At 54.9% G+C, this 15,135-nt stretch overlaps 6 protein-coding genes across 6 annotated transcripts; 2 read left to right on the forward strand and 4 right to left on the reverse strand.

Moving 5' to 3' along the window:
• Positions 1 to 383: 383 nt before the first annotated feature.
• On the reverse strand, positions 384 to 2,035 carry AYL99_05042 (hypothetical protein; the record flags this gene model as incomplete). Its single annotated transcript, XM_018836554.1, has 2 exons — positions 384 to 1,613; positions 1,673 to 2,035. 2 exons carry the CDS (start codon positions 2,033 to 2,035, stop codon positions 384 to 386), a joined length of 1,593 nt encoding a protein of 530 aa, XP_018693407.1.
• A 357-nt stretch (positions 2,036 to 2,392) lies between these two features.
• AYL99_05043 (hypothetical protein) lies at positions 2,393 to 4,269 on the reverse strand (the record flags this gene model as incomplete). The annotated part of the gene is made up of 3 exons (XM_018836555.1): positions 2,393 to 3,843; positions 3,896 to 4,192; positions 4,242 to 4,269. The coding sequence occupies 3 exons, from the start codon at positions 4,267 to 4,269 to the stop codon at positions 2,393 to 2,395; spliced, it is 1,776 nt and encodes a 591-aa protein (XP_018693408.1).
• Positions 4,270 to 6,078: 1,809 nt separating this feature from the next.
• On the reverse strand, positions 6,079 to 7,630 carry AYL99_05044 (hypothetical protein; the record flags this gene model as incomplete). The annotated part of the gene is made up of 2 exons (XM_018836556.1): positions 6,079 to 7,304; positions 7,396 to 7,630. 2 exons carry the CDS (start codon positions 7,628 to 7,630, stop codon positions 6,079 to 6,081), a joined length of 1,461 nt encoding a protein of 486 aa, XP_018693409.1.
• An 802-nt stretch (positions 7,631 to 8,432) lies between these two features.
• Positions 8,433 to 9,816, forward strand: AYL99_05045 (hypothetical protein; the record flags this gene model as incomplete). Its single annotated transcript, XM_018836557.1, has 2 exons — positions 8,433 to 8,716; positions 8,778 to 9,816. 2 exons carry the CDS (start codon positions 8,433 to 8,435, stop codon positions 9,814 to 9,816), a joined length of 1,323 nt encoding a protein of 440 aa, XP_018693410.1.
• A 154-nt stretch (positions 9,817 to 9,970) lies between these two features.
• Positions 9,971 to 11,981, reverse strand: AYL99_05046 (hypothetical protein; the record flags this gene model as incomplete). The annotated part of the gene is made up of 2 exons (XM_018836558.1): positions 9,971 to 11,530; positions 11,601 to 11,981. The coding sequence occupies 2 exons, from the start codon at positions 11,979 to 11,981 to the stop codon at positions 9,971 to 9,973; spliced, it is 1,941 nt and encodes a 646-aa protein (XP_018693411.1).
• A 762-nt stretch (positions 11,982 to 12,743) lies between these two features.
• On the forward strand, positions 12,744 to 14,569 carry AYL99_05047 (hypothetical protein; the record flags this gene model as incomplete). Its single annotated transcript, XM_018836559.1, has 6 exons — positions 12,744 to 12,903; positions 12,957 to 12,991; positions 13,042 to 13,257; positions 13,321 to 13,502; positions 13,577 to 14,335; positions 14,437 to 14,569. The coding sequence occupies 6 exons, from the start codon at positions 12,744 to 12,746 to the stop codon at positions 14,567 to 14,569; spliced, it is 1,485 nt and encodes a 494-aa protein (XP_018693412.1).
• Positions 14,570 to 15,135: the final 566 nt, after the last annotated feature.

The raw sequence follows: 15,135 nt of genomic DNA on the forward strand, positions 1-15,135 counted from the left end.
TAGAACACGGAGCAAATCGCCTCCTCACCATGTACATGTACAAGCAGGATTATAGGTAGGCAGGTTAGGTGCCTGGCTGTGCAATTACGTATTACATTCCGTACGTCCACATGTAAGTAAGTCGTGAAATCATTGAGGCGTGCGTGAAGCACGACCTCATCAGTTCTTTTTCCCTCTCTATTCCGTCGTAACGTCGTGGGGGAATATCCTCCATAATGGGATCCGTCGAGCGGGTTTACCTCATCGCTCGCTCGAATAGGTCCAGATCAAATATATACCGTCGGCTCGTGAATGCCTTGCCTTCCTTTCATTGTTGTACAACTTTTCGTCCCTTTTCCTCTTCAAACAACAGAACAAACACACACTAACACAGGACATCAACCTCATTTCGCCGGCGATTTCCCTCTAATCAGCTCTCCGCCGCCCTTCTTGAGCCCAGCCAATTCCTGGTCCACATCCCCCGTCTTGAGCTCGACCTCCTTCTCCCTCTTCCGCACCTCGAGCTCGTACTTGAGGGCGATTTTCCTCCTCTCCAGCCGCACGGCCATCAGCCTCTGCATGTCCGCCTTAAATTTTTCCACGAACCACTCTGCAGTCTGCTCGCGTTCGGCGTCGTTGAGGGACTTAAACAGGTTGCGTTGGTCCTCGGACCGGATCTTGGTCAGGTTCGTGAGTTTGGCGGACAGGCTCAGTGGCGTACCGTTGGCATCGAGGGCGGGCTCCGGTGCCGACCACCGTGGGTCGGCGGTGAATGGAATGGCGTCGAGGTCCGCCATGGTCTTGGTTTTGAGGACGTCGGGGTCGAAATCCAGGTCAAGTTCCGAGCGGTGACGTTTGATGGCCAGTGGCACAGTGTTTGAGGCGTTTGCCGCCTGAAGTTGCTCTTCGTCCGAGGACGATTCGTGAAGCGAAGACATCTTGGAAGAGAAGGCCGGCGGGTGCACAAGTGATGAATTTGGCTGAGGGATTTGGATAGTTTGACGAAGGTTGTCCGCCAGTACCATCTCAGGCTCTGTCTCAAGTGACTTGTAGACGTTGAAGCGATTGATCTGTTGCCGGCTTGATGGCTCGACCACGACTGCGGGCGCAATGTCGCTGAGAGACTTCCTATGCTTTAATGTAGGGTGACTCGCGCGCTCTTCAGGCCTATGGCCCTTTTTCAGCTTCTTCTCCTTGCCATGCTTTGACGTAACCTTAGCCTCGGGGCCCATTCGCGTGCGTGAAGGTGTATTCTCAACAATGGATGTTCCTTCTTCGATATCGCCATCTTGATCGGACCCTTCCTCGTGGTCGTCTTTGCCATGCTTTGCTTGGCCGATGTGGTGACCGAACCTTGCGCTGTGCTTTGCCTCAAAACCATGTCTAAGTCTTTCCGCATCTGCCCGAGCTTGCCAATCTGCGGGGAGCCCGGAAGTCTTGTCACGTTCTCCAAAGAGTAATTTTGAGCCTTCAAAATGATGGGTAGGAGGAGGGATAGGAGGTTCGTCGGTCCAGATCGGTGGCATATCCCTACCGTGATGGAAGCTGAATGAAGGTTTCGAGAGCCGAGGAGGCTTCTCTTCGACCACGCTCATTGTATCATCAAGGTGGATGCTTTGGGTATCGTCAAACGCCTGTAGCCGGGGTCAGTTGATGATGTCGGGGTAGTGAGGGTTCAGCAAGCTATACAGACATTGTGCCGATGTTCAACACTGGGACCAGGACGAGAGAATATACTGGGCGGAGCCACTGCTGGCTCTTGAAGAACACCGTGATCAGCTGGCTGCGCGTGCTTGGAACTCGAGATCGTCAAGGTATTCGGAACGTCCAACTTCAACTGCGCAGCGTCTCGGCGACTTATGGCTTCACTATTTCCCTTGCCATGACTTGCTTGCTGCAATTTGCGGCGGGCCTCATCTTGTCGCTGCTGCGACCTGTCGCGGCTGGAATTGGGCTGTGGTGTCAATGATCGATTCTCTGCGCGGCCATGATGTGTGACAGATTCACGATTTTGAACGTATTGCTTAGCATTCATTTTATCATTGACAAGAGGCATTGTGCATTGCCAGGAAGTCAAGTCCAGGATGTGATTTAGCCACAGATAGTGAAATGAGAAGCGTCAGAAAATCGCAGTCGCGGCCCGTCGCGTCAGAAACGCGAAAGCACGTGCCTCCGATGAGAAGTACTTTGCTCTGAGAGGGGCCTGGCGAGGTATTATCACATTTCCTTCAGGCATGTCATGTCGGAGATCATTGATAATGTTTTATAAGAACAAGTCATAGCTATCAGAAATATCAATTTCATGGGGCCGTTGCGTCCTTGTCAATGAATGTATGCCGAAATATTCGACTGGCTTGTTGACGCCTTTTCCACACTCTCTCTCTGTCATCACCGACAGCAGGCTACATCATGATCAGGTCGAGCCAGAAGAAGAGCCTGCAGCAGAGGCTCCCCCAGAACCTGTGCTCGGCCCAGAGCTGGAATGCGATCTTGTGGTTTTCTTTCTCCTGCCATCCTCATTCGCGCCATCCACTCCATCATTTCCATCGCCTCCGAAAGCATCATGGTGGGCTCTTCTCTTGGGTCGTCTCCACGGCGCCATTGTTGGCGCCCTCTTCCAGAGCACTTCATCATCGCTGCTGCCCAAATCGTCGTCTTTCTTGGCAGCGCTTGACTCGCCAGATTCCGCAAATGGACGATGTACACTGCCCAAGAAGCCGTTGTATAACTCATTTGCTTTCGGGTCAATGTCCGCGTTGGGGTCCCAGACAGGTAGACCATCTGGTGGCAATGCTTCTGGGGACGGTTTGCCCCGTGCATACTGCGCGAGAGAGCCGTTGATGCCAGTGAGTGACCAAGCAAAGACCGCGACTTCTCGAATGGCAGCCATGAACCCGGACTCTGACGAGTCGGTCATCGGGAAAGAAGTGGCAGGGGCCACGGTTGTTTGTTGGATTGTAGGAGGCATAATCGGCTCCGGCGCCCAGGGCGATGCAAACAGTCCGTTGGCATAATATGGAGCTTCCGTTGCTCCAAGGGTATGCGGGACCAACGGTCTCGCACGGCGGAGAATGACAACAAGTCCATCTGAGGTACAGGAGACCACGGCTTCAAGCTCTAGTCGTTCTCCATTAGCATCTCCTGGCTGAGTCTCTTGTGGAGCTGGATTCTGGGAAGCCTCTTGGTCAGACACCGCCTCATGCTCGTTGACAACGAGGTCGGTGCTCGTGGCCGGTGCATGATTATCATCGTGACCGTTGACTTGGACGTTCTGTGCCTCATTCTCAGATGGCTGCAGAGCTCCGTTAAGTTGAGAAGTGGAAGCTTGTCCACGAGCCCTCAACGCCTCATTGTCAGTGACATGTGCACTATCTTCGGCCTGACGTGGAGTCGAAGCATCTCCCATTGAGACACTGGAACCAGAGCGCGTGCCGGTCCCCAAAGGCACGCCACCTTCGTCGTCTTCGTCGGTCTCGTCATCAATGGACTCGCCATCAGCATTAGCGTCTCCTTGGAAAGGGTCGTGGTACCAAAACCTCAGGTAAGCAATAGAGTCGTTAGCTTTCGCGCTTTCGATACATTTGACGGCGTCTTGAAGGCACGCCTGGTCAATACAATGGTAGAAGCTCTTTCCAACCAGGTCTGATGGTTGCAGACCCAGGATCGCGGCGACACCATTTGTGGCGAACATGACGGTGGAGGTGCGTGAAAACCGATTGAGAAAGAGTGCTGCCCTCGGCTCTGGCGCATGAGCGGACGGTTCGTCGTAGAACTTGTTGGACAAGTATGACAACATGTGGTATCTGGGGTCTCGAGGAGAAGACGAGAAGATTCGCCGGATACCTGCTCCCTCGAGTGCCCTCTCTGTTTGAGTCAGTGACAACACTTGAGACCAAGAAAGTGGAAGTTGACGTACGTCTTGCTTTTGGTCCCCGGCGGTAGATGGCAGTACTGGCCACAAGGACATCGTGGACCACGGTAAAGACGCATTCACAGCCAACCCAGTGGCCATCCTTATGCTTGATGCGGCAATAGTTCATCACAGCCGCCTTGTCAAGACTGATGCCACGGTCGTGAATGGCCCTGGCGAAGGGGATCTCGTCTGGGTGGAAGTAGTCCCAGCATGATCTCCCGGTCACCTCATGAGGAAAGTAGCCCAGTATATCCTCGACCGAATCGGAACAGTACCGGATTCGGGCATCCTGGGATAGATCTAGGAGCGGTCTCAGCAAAGCACACACTGAACCTCAGAAGTTACTGACCGTGGATGGTAATGAAGACGGTCTCCATGTGGACAAGATCAGAAGTAAAGCACAAAGGCAAAAGGCCAATGTGCACCGAGCAGCCCTAAAAGACGCTGGACTTCTTCACTGAGCATTGAGAGAGACAATGGCCTCTTAATAGTTCCTCGATGCCAAACCCGCAACCAATGAACTGCCAGGTGATAGGTCTATTTCCTTGCGACCAATGGAATCAGGATATAGTACGGGTGACGCTGGCTGCAGCAAGTCCGTAGCGAGTGGTTGGCTCCAAGTTGAGCGAGAATGGAAACGATCCGAAAGGGAGGACCGGCCTGTGCGTCCCTATGGAGGCGAAATGCAAGAAGCCCAAATGGGAGGATTGGCGTCTTAGCTTGGTGTGACGGTTGTCGGCCCGGACGCAAGCTTGAAGTGACCCTGAGGATACGAAGGGCCAATTGTTGTGTCCTTGCCACTAGAAGGGCAAGGCTGGAAGCGAGAAGGAGGACTGGCTTCGGTTTCTGCCTCTGGAGAGTCGCCACTGTCCCTTTCAATGCTTCACAGGTAGTCAGCAGACGACGACGTGCGCCTAACTCTCAAATATAGAGGGAATGTAAAGCCCGATGCGGCCTGAGGTTTGCTGGCTGAGGCAGGAATCGAAAAGAACCCCAACGAGCAAGGTGATGGATGGGATTGATGATTCAGACAGGGGAGGTCTTTGCCACAGGACGCTTCCAGCGCGGCAGCTGAGACTCACCCACTGCATATGCTTGGCTGCGAATCATGGAACCCAGAGGGACAAGAAACGAGGAGGATTTGCGGGCATTGCGGCAGACACCGAGAGTTAGCCTGGTGGCCACACACTGGCGCGCCGCATGGGCAGGGGGCCGCAACAGGGGACCGAGCCAAAGGGATCAACCACCGAACACATGGTCAGAGCTCCACTGACTGATTGATGTGCTCATCTGCCACCAATGCTTGCATATGCCCTTACGTCAAATCTAGTGGCCTTGCTGATAGATGGCCTCGAGGCTCCCTGACAGGCGCAGGGTTGTTCTAGTTCCCATGGTTCGTATCTGTGTATCCTGGGTGCGGAAAAAGGCTCCTCCAGCAGCCTATTCGATCTGTGCGTGGGGGGTTGTGTGACACTTGACTGGTCGCATATCACAGACGAGCCCAAGCACATGGCCCGCGAGCCACAGCAACAGCAGTTCGAGTGTGTGGCCGGTTGTTGGGGGGGGGGGACTGGGGCCAAAAGGCGGTGTCGCTGTCAGAAATGCCAACTTGCCAACTTGCCACCTGTCTGGCTGCCCACAGAACGAGCGACGAGGTGGAGCTGGAGGCAGAGTTGATGTCGTTGTGATCAGTTCACGGAATAGCCACCTATAACGGAAGCAGTTAAGCCATGTATCTAGCGAGTTAGGCGGAAGCGAGGTACCTGCTGGTCGAGCCTAGCGAAGGCTGGAATAGTAAGTAGTAGCGAGTTATTACGTCAGGGATGGTGGGAATGCCACCAATCAAGGGGAGCCTCGGGAAACCTGCCTCCTACGCTCAAGCCTAGTTACACCAGCCAAGGAGAGCGGCTCTCCCATGGCGAACCTCTCTCCTCCTGCATCACACCCAGGTACCTAGCAAGTAACCTCGCATCGCCGATGACTGTCACACCTTGCCTGTGTCAATCTGGGAAACATTTGCCATCCCTGCAAGAAATGATCTCTGCCTCCTCCACAACTGTATGGAACACAAGCAAAGTACACGCAGGTGCGAAGTATGCTTGAACTTATCTCTGCCGTTTTCTCTAAGCTGCATATCAGAAGAAACTACAGGCCCATGTCAACCTTTTCTAGTGCAATAGCCCCTGCTACTGAGACTGCAAATATCGAGGTATGTCGTCGCCGACGTCCCATTTGAACTTGCTGCCAGGGTGGTCACTCAACAACCAGGGGGTGCCGAAAAATTGCTCGCGGGCGGTGAGCCCTTCCTGCTCGGTCCCAGCTCGGAAAATCCCTCTAGCTCGAAGTTCGGGCAGTAGAAACTGGATGATGTCTTCGAAAGAGCCAGGATTCACCACATGAGACAGGTTGAACCCATCCACGTCTGCCACTTCCACCCAACGTTCGAGTTCATCCGCTACCGTAGACGGGGACCCCACGATCTTCGCATTCATCCCTCCCAGCAACAGGTATTCAGCGATACGCGCCTTGTTCCACTTTAGATTCTCACTGCCCGGAACCGTGTCTGCCCACCCATTGACGATAGAGTTGATCATAGGCATCTTGACAAAACGGAAGTCTTCGTCGTCCGAGTAAGTCGAAAGATCCACCCCAGTCCAACCGCCGAATAGGGCGAGGGCTCCCTCTCGATTGCCATAAGAAAGGAATTCCTCGTGTTGGCGTTTGGCAGCCTCATCCGTCTCGGCCACGATCACACACATGCTGGCAATAATTTTAACATGATATGGATCTCGACCTGCCTCGCGAGCCAGCTGACGAATGGCTGCAACCGACGGTTTGAGTTTCTCTGGCAGTTGCGCTCCAGCGAATATCACTTCTGCGTGCTTAGCGCCGAATGCCCGCCCACTCTTGGACGTCCCAGCTTGGAAAAGGAAGGGGGTGCGCTGCGGAGAGGGTTCGCAAATGTGAGGACCTGGGACATTGAAATGCTTGCCCTGGTGGTTGATCTGTCGAACTCGGTCGCCTAGCGCGTAGACACCAGTCTCCATATCTGCCACAACGGCATCCCCACGCCAACTTCCCTCCCACAGCTTGTACAGGACTTCCATGTACTCCTCGGCCAAGTCGTACCGCGCATCGTGTTCAACCTGCTGGGACAGACCGAAATTCCGTGCGGCACTGTCGAGGTAAGAGGTCACGATGTTCCAAGCCACACGCCCGTTGCTCAGATGATCCACGGTCGAAAACCGCCTGGCTAGAGAATACGGTGGCTCATAAGTCGTGCTGGCAGTGATTCCAAAGGCAAGGTTCTTCGTCACCGCGGCCAGAGCGGGAACCAGGTACAGCGGGTCGTTGACAGGAAACTGGGCGCCAGATTCTAGAGCAGGACCTGCATTGGCTGGACCTTTGTAGACTAATTCTCCTTCAGCTGGTTTTCATATCTTTGTTGTGAACCTCTCTAATGCACAGGAGAAGGACGACAATCTTTGGTTTGCAAGACCTACCGTCATAAGCGCCGAGGACATCAGCAAGAAACAGAGCATGAAAACCAGCGTCATCGAGGAGTTTTGCAAGGTCTGTCCAGAAATCCAACTTCTTATAGTTGTATGTTTTGTTTCGGGGATGTCGCCAAAGCCCCGGAGAAAGATGGCCAGGCGTATTCATGGCGAAGGCATTGAGAATGAGTTGCTTCTTGTTTCCGCCGCCAAGCCGCGTGCTTCCGACTTCAACCGTCGACATCTCGATATCATGTACTGGTGTTTTGCCTCTCAGCACCTGGGTGTCTGGTTTTCTGCTCAGACGCTACTATGGCGCTGAACCTCGACATAAAGATATCTTTTTCGGCCCAGCCCCAGCCTTGACCCTCGATTCCGGTCATTTGTGCGATGCTGACTATCTCGCAGAGAACTGGATCGCGTCATTGTGTTCAGGAGCACGCAATACGAGAGCGGTTGCCGCACTTTCTCCAACACCCTCTCGAAATGCTCCCGCAAGTGGACCTAACTGTGGTCTCTGGCTATCGGCTCTGCTGCGTGGCCAACCTGCTTGAGCAGGACCCGAGCGTAGGAAGAAAAAAAGGTATCGTCCTGCCAATGTTGCCTCCCCGCCGGAGTGGAAATGATCCTCTAGTGGAATCCCAAGCGGACATGTTCGTGTGGGAACGCAATTGGGCGTTTATGAGAGAGACGGGACATGTTGCGACCATGGGTCCTGAGCACGACATAGTCCCGTTCAATCTCAGCAAGAGGTACCATGTGCAAAGTATTGTACATGTATGCGGATAACCCCCTTCCTTACTTACCAAGCAGTACGCGATACAGGCTGCACCACCAATACACCTAGTGTTGAAAATCCTGTGCCAGAGTCTTTACAAGGTCCGTACCGATATTTGCTTACAATGATATGCCTGGGGCGGCTCCCGTTATCCGATCTCGCTTTTCAGATTAGTTGTCACACGCCCTAGAGCGACATCAAGATCTGGCGGACTGAATATCTTGTATTTGGCACCGAACAACACCAACTGATTCACCTTGCGGAAGCCATGGGTCTCGTTCGACTCTTTCGGTCTCTGAGGACCACGAGCACCGCCAAAGACATCACTGTTGAATTCAAGATCCAAGAGATTGAGAACCCCTCGTCAAAGACGTCGTCGTCTTCTTCGTCACTGCCGAGCATTTCGACACAACAGCGTGCCCTTCTGCTGCATGGCCCCAAGCAGCCCTACACAGAAGTGTTGGATCACCCCATCCCATCACTTTTGGACAACCGAGAACTTCTTGTCTGGAATAGAGTGATCGGCCTCAACCCGATTGATTGGAAAGCACCGTAAAGAGATCCCTTACCCGTTTGAGGACACGGGCCCGTCTAATATACTGACTTATCTTAGGGATTTCAACTTCGGCATCCCTCAACTCCCTTACATATCAGGTCGTGAGCTTGTGGGAGAGGTCGCCATAAGTCCCAGGCAGGGGTCGCGGTTCAAACCCGGTGACCTGGTCATTGTCATCTCCACCGACTATCGGGACCTCCGCAAAGCCGCTTACCAGCAATGCGTCGTGGCCACCGACTTCAACACCTGCCGTCTGCCAGCGAACATCACTCCTGAATCGGGAGCGGCACTAGGTGTGGCGTTCGTCGCCGCAGTTCTTTCCCTGGGTATTTGTATTGGACTCGACTTCTCCAAAGTAGCGAACGGACCGGATCTCCTCTCTATAGTGAGAGGATTGGACCCTCAGCGACTTCCGGAAGATATCCGATCGGAATGCTTGAATGGGATCAACAGGGCCGAGAAGGCTAAACCGGGGGACTGGCTCGCCATCTGGGGTGGTTCTTCCACCAGTGCTTTTATGTTGAACCAGATTGCTCGGTTGATGGGACTACGGACAATCAGCATCATGGACTATCGCAAACATGCCCTGAGTGTGTCCTCAGATCCGAGAACGAAGCCGGATGTCGTCGTTGACAACCACAACCCCGAGAGAGCCATCGAGATAACCAGATCAGTAACGAACCACAGCCTCCGGTTCGCCGTGGACACGGTTGGTCGAGACACAGCCCAGCACTTGAAGCAGTGCTTAGAACAGCATTCCTCGGACTTTCACGACACCACAGCAATAACCCCGACGCCAACACTGGAAAAGAACGACGTGCGTCCTGCCGCACATTTGGTAGGTCTGACTGGATTACCAAAAGGGTCGCCACCGACCAACACCATCTTCCACACCGTGCCCATCAAAGTGTTCCACGAGATCCCGGAGCTGGGCGAGGCGTTGATGCTCTGGCTGGAGCGGCTCCTGTCGCAGGGTCTGTTGGTCCCTCCTACGATCCTGGGGGTGAGGGAAGGATTCAACGCCGTCAATGACGCTTTGGATTCCATGCGGAGGGGCGAAATCAGTGGCGGCAGGCTGGTGGTCAGGGTCAAGTGAAACGCGCCCCGAAGCCAGGATTGTCATATTACGAAACCAATTGTCGCATAGTATCGCCCCCAAAATATATAGATAGAGAGAGCTAGGCGCACGCATCGAATTGACATTTTCCACCTCTGCCTGCAACTTCCGCAAAGCCAGAGCTACTACTCTACTACTCCCACCATTTCTCGTGCAGCAGCCTGAGATCTACCGTGCCCTCGAGCTGCAGATAGGCCGTCATGTCCTCGCCGTCGTCCCTCTCCTTCTTGGTCCAGCCGTTGCCGAACCAACCGATGAGCCGATTGCCGCTCTCGTGCCGGTACTCGTACTCCCAGTCCTCCCAGCGCGGCTCCTTGCGTACCAGGGTGACGTGTCCCGCGCTGCCGGGCCAGATGCCGTGCACGCGGCCGCCAGGCTTGCCGCCGTTGGCCCACGAGCTGCAGTTGTCCGTGAGCACGGTGGTCGGGAAGAAGGCGTCGGCGTACGCGACGAAGTCGTCGGCTGCCTGCCTGGATGGCCACATGGCCTTGATGCCCTGCGTCGACACCTTGCGCAGCAGTTTGGCGTAGTACGTCACCTGCACCTCGACGCTGTGCGGCACCGTCCCGGACGGCCCTGCCCCGTGCGGACCGTGGATGAAGAGCAGGTTGGGTATGTTCGGCACAGCCAGGCCCAGGTACGTGTACGGCCAGCCGAAATGGCTCGCGTCGGCCTTTTCGCCCTGGGACAGCGGCTTCCACGCCTCCCGAAGGTTCACCCCGCGAGCTCGCACGTTGAAGGGGGGCACAAAGTCAATGGCAGCCCCCGTCGCGCAGAGGATCGCGTCCACTTCACGGTGTTCGCCCGTCACCGTCTCGATCCCCGTCGCGGTGAAGCGTCTGATGGGGTCCTGGATCAACGTGACGTTGTCGGCGGTCAGGGCTTCGAGGTAGCCCGGCCCCGGGGTGAGGCGACGACAGTTGGGACTGAAGTCCGGGACGAGAAGGTCCAGCAGCTCGGGCTTCCTGGCCAGCCGCTGAGCCATGATCTCGATGAAACGCTCGCGCATCTTGATGTTCTGCTCCGACCCGCGGAACGTCGAAGGGAACCGGCGCCAGTACTTGTCCTCCAACGCCTTGCGGAACTTGAGGTATTTGGCCGGGTCGAGGAATTCCTTTTTCTGCTCCTCGGAGTACCACTGCGGCTCGAAGGTGCGCTCGTCGCCAGCCCAGGACCCGGCGATCCACGTCCTGCTCCGGGCGTAGTGGTCGATGTGTTGGGCGATCGGCTGTAGATTGGGCAGGACTTGGATGCCGCTGGCGCCGTTGCCGATGATAGCGATCTTCTTCCCGGTGGCATCGAACGAGGGATCCCAATTCGAGGTATGTCGAAGATGGCCCTGGTAATCTGACACTCCCGGGTAAGAAGGGAGTTTCCAGTCGTTGAATCGACCAATGGCCGGCAACACAAAGTCGGCTTTTTCTTCAAACGACTCTCCCGTCGTGGGATTCACGCCGGTGATGGTCCACTGGGCGTCGTCGTCGTTCCAGTCCACGTCCTGCACGCGACGGCCGAACTTCACATACTTGTACACGTCGTACTTCTTGGCCTGGGTTTGCCAGTATCGCAGGATCTCGTGGCCCTCGGCAAATTGCTGCGACCATTGGGTGTATGGCGTGAACGTCGACTGATAGACGTGGGCGGGGATGTCACATCTGACCCCCGGATACACATTCTCCAGCCAAGTGCCGCCCTAGAAGGAACGATAGTCAGCAAGGCTAGAAAGAAGGAGGAGGGATGTTTGCACCACTACCACCACATACCACGTCGTCGTTCTTCTCGAGGATCGTCAGTTCCAGCTTTGGCACCTTGACCGGCAGCAATATCCCAGCGAGAATGCCAGAGAGTCCCGCGCCGATGATGACGACTTTCAGGCTTCTGGCGTCGTCAATGTGATGGTCCGGAAGCTGCACATTGGACTTGGGATATGCTTCATGGAGGACGTTGGCAGCGCGGTGCTCTGAATGTATATCGCCGTTCAGCTCCTCCTTCGGGGAAGCTGCTGGATAACTCTCCTTGACGACCACTACAGCCTCTTTCAATTTCGAGGTGGATGGTGTTTGTTCCAGATACTGGTGGCCGTTCGGTTCCCCGTTGCTGACGGCACTGACCTGAAATGGATCTATCACATCGACATTGGCCATTTTGAACATATACCGGGGCTGGCTGGTCTCTGCGGCGTTCCTGGGACGACACGAAACTTGGCCAAAGTTACATACACATATATCTGCTCATGCTACAATCTCTCACGCACTGACGCTGTGTGCACGTCCACCTCCCTTCGCCGTGTGGGAAACCCCCATGTCCTTCCTCTCTTACGGTACGAGCAGACCGAGCGAGGCAAATGGATCATGGATGCCGCCCACCATCACGAACACGACCCACAAATTGACACCATCGCCGAACCCGCAGCGAAAAGACGTTGGGAAACGCGTAACAACACGGACTTTGACGACGTGATAACCATTTGGATTTTTTCATTCTCACAGCACTGGGTCGTACCCTTTAAACCCTTGTCATTTTACCTGACATTACCAGGGGAGGGGGTGGGGGCATGGGAGAGCAATACCTTACCTAGATGCGAGGCATGTAATCAATTGAAGATCCAGGCCATATATCGGCATTCACAGCAGCACCAACTAGCTGCCCACAGTCTAGAACTCCGTCGATGGCGAATGCAACGAGCACGACACAGACCTCGTTGAAGCAGCTAGCCCTCGTGGTTCAGAATTCGCCATTCCACCTGGACATGTCGTCAGGGGGAGCCGACAGGATGCCCAGGCCGTTCAGATCCTGCCTTGAGTGGCTACGATCGGACCCTCCTATATGAGAGAAATCCTCCCAGAGATGTGAACTGATGGTAAAGTCCAGAGCTCGCGTTGCATGATCGGAAAACCCGGGACAATATGGGGGAGACAGCAGGTTCTCGAAAGTGGTACCAAATCCACTGGTTCTCGCCAGACGATACCAAGGATGAACGCAAGCTCATCACCAAACTCGACCTGTTGATCGTGCCCTATGTGTTCCTGGCGTATTGGGTCAAGTACATCGACCAGGCAAATATCAGTGAGGTTCGACGTCGCGGGTGGTAGCTATGGTCGCTAACGAGGGGGCATTAGACAATGCATACGTCGCCGGCCTCAAGGAAGACTTGGTGGGTGGTGACATGCTCCATGCCTTTCAGTCTCTTATCTCTGTCTGCAGGGCTTCAACGGAAACCAACTGGTCCACGTCCAGACCATCTACGTCGTCGGCGCCGTCGTGGGCCAGATCCCGTTCATGTTCCTCTTCACCCGCATCCCCATGCACTGGCTGGTTCCTTTGCTCGATATCCTGTGGGGGGTCTTCACGTTGCTGCAGTATCGGGTGAATAGCTATGCGGAGCTGATGGCATACCGGTTCTTGGTGGGCTGGTTCGAGGTCTGTGGCAGGGCTCTGTCTCTGCATCCTGGTTGACTTCCTTACTGAAACTCTGAGTGACAGGCCGCGTATTTTCCCGCCGTGCATTACATCTTCGGCTCGTGGTATCGTGGTCATGAGATTGCCCGTCGAGGCGGCTTCTTCTATGTTGGCTTGACCCTGGGCACCCTCACGGCGGCTCTCCTGCAGTCCGCAGCCTCAGACCAGCTGGATGGAGTGGATGGTCTGGCCGGCTGGCGATGGATGTACGTCCCCCCGTTCACTTTACTATTCATCTTCTGCAGGTCTCGACAGACGATTCTAACTTCAGGGTTGACAGGTACATCATCTGTGCCCTGATCACCATTCCCGTCGGTTTCCTGGGCTTTTTCCTCCTCCCCGGGACGCCGGACATCCCGAACCGGCTGTTCCTCAAGGACCACGACCTGGCTCTCGCAAAGAAGCGTCTCCTGCGCACGGGGCACGCCACGTCGGGGAAATTCACGTTCGCAACCCTCAAACGCGTCGCCGGCGCCTGGCAGGTGTGGGCGTTCCTGGTGCTCGACATCTTCTTCTGGAACGGCAGCATCAACACGTCGTCGGGCGGCTACCTGCTGTGGCTCAAGAGCCTGAAGCGGTACTCGGCGGGCCGGCTGAACCAGCTCGGCGCCATCTCGCCGGCCCTGGGTATCTTCTACGTGCTCTTCATCTGCTTCTCGTCCGACCTGCTCTGGGGCCCCGCCTGGGCTATCACCGTCGCCCACGTCTGGAACAGCATCGGCCTGATCATCCTTGTGGTGTGGCACGTCCCCGAGTCCGCCCTGTGGTTCGCCTTCATGACCACCTACTCGGCCGTCGCCATGTCCAGCGTGCTCTACGGCTGGGTCAACACCCAGCTGCGGTATTCGCCCGCCGAGCGCGCCTTCACCCTGGTCCTGATCAACACCATATCCCAGTCCACCACGGCGTGGACGCCCCTGCTGGTCTTCAAGACGGTCGAGGCGCCCCGTTTCATCAAGGGATATCCCTTCGTGCTCGGCAACGCGATATGCTTGATCCTGTTTGCGCACTGGATCTCGTGGTACATCAAGCGGCGAAGGTATGTTGAGACAAGGCTGTTTGCCCCTTTTACTTCCCCTCTGAACTCCGCTTTCCCCCTTTCCTCCTCACTTCGTACGCTGACACAATTCTATTTGCTAGAAATCCTGCTGAGGACATCAAGGAAGACTATCTGCGCGATAACCTGTCCACGGAGGTTGTGGAATCGTCTCCGGTCGACAACACGCCTCAATTGATCCAAGAGCTGCCCTCTGAGAAGGTGCTGGGAGTTTGAGCATACCACGACATCACATGGACCTGTGCTTCAGGCCCACGCTCTTTGAGCCGCCTTTCGTGATGGGGACCTGGATGTTTAACGCGCGGTGTCTCTCTACTCTCGTTACATCAAGTTAGATGCACTCCCAAGGTCATCGCCGTCTGATTCATACAGTAAGAGACCAAGTGAAATAGAACAAGTACAGAGTGGGACCATGTTTCGGTATTTGGCAAGGTCCTGATATCTGGCAATGCGTTTATGTTCAACAAATCCATCACTGCTTGTTCCTGTCCTGTTAGAGGGGGCGCAAGTTGATGGCAGAGTTGATTATTGATCGTCGTAGGAACGTATGAAAGGATGCATGGTTCTTGGTACGAAAGAGGTATCTATCGATCCACATAATACTATTCTAGGTATATCAAGGTAATACGAGCATGATACTTTGTGTAAATACATACCTCAAGGGGTACCGTCGTTTCGTACCGTCATGACAGCCTTTACCGCAATTACCATACCCCAGTACAAATAACGGAATCAATCTTGGAATATGTAATCTAAACTAAACTAAATCTCGACCACTCACT

The sequence above is a fragment of the Fonsecaea erecta genome (genome assembly GCF_001651985.1).
Source record: "Fonsecaea erecta strain CBS 125763 chromosome Unknown Scaff4, whole genome shotgun sequence".
NCBI classification, from domain to species: domain Eukaryota; kingdom Fungi; phylum Ascomycota; class Eurotiomycetes; order Chaetothyriales; family Herpotrichiellaceae; genus Fonsecaea; species Fonsecaea erecta.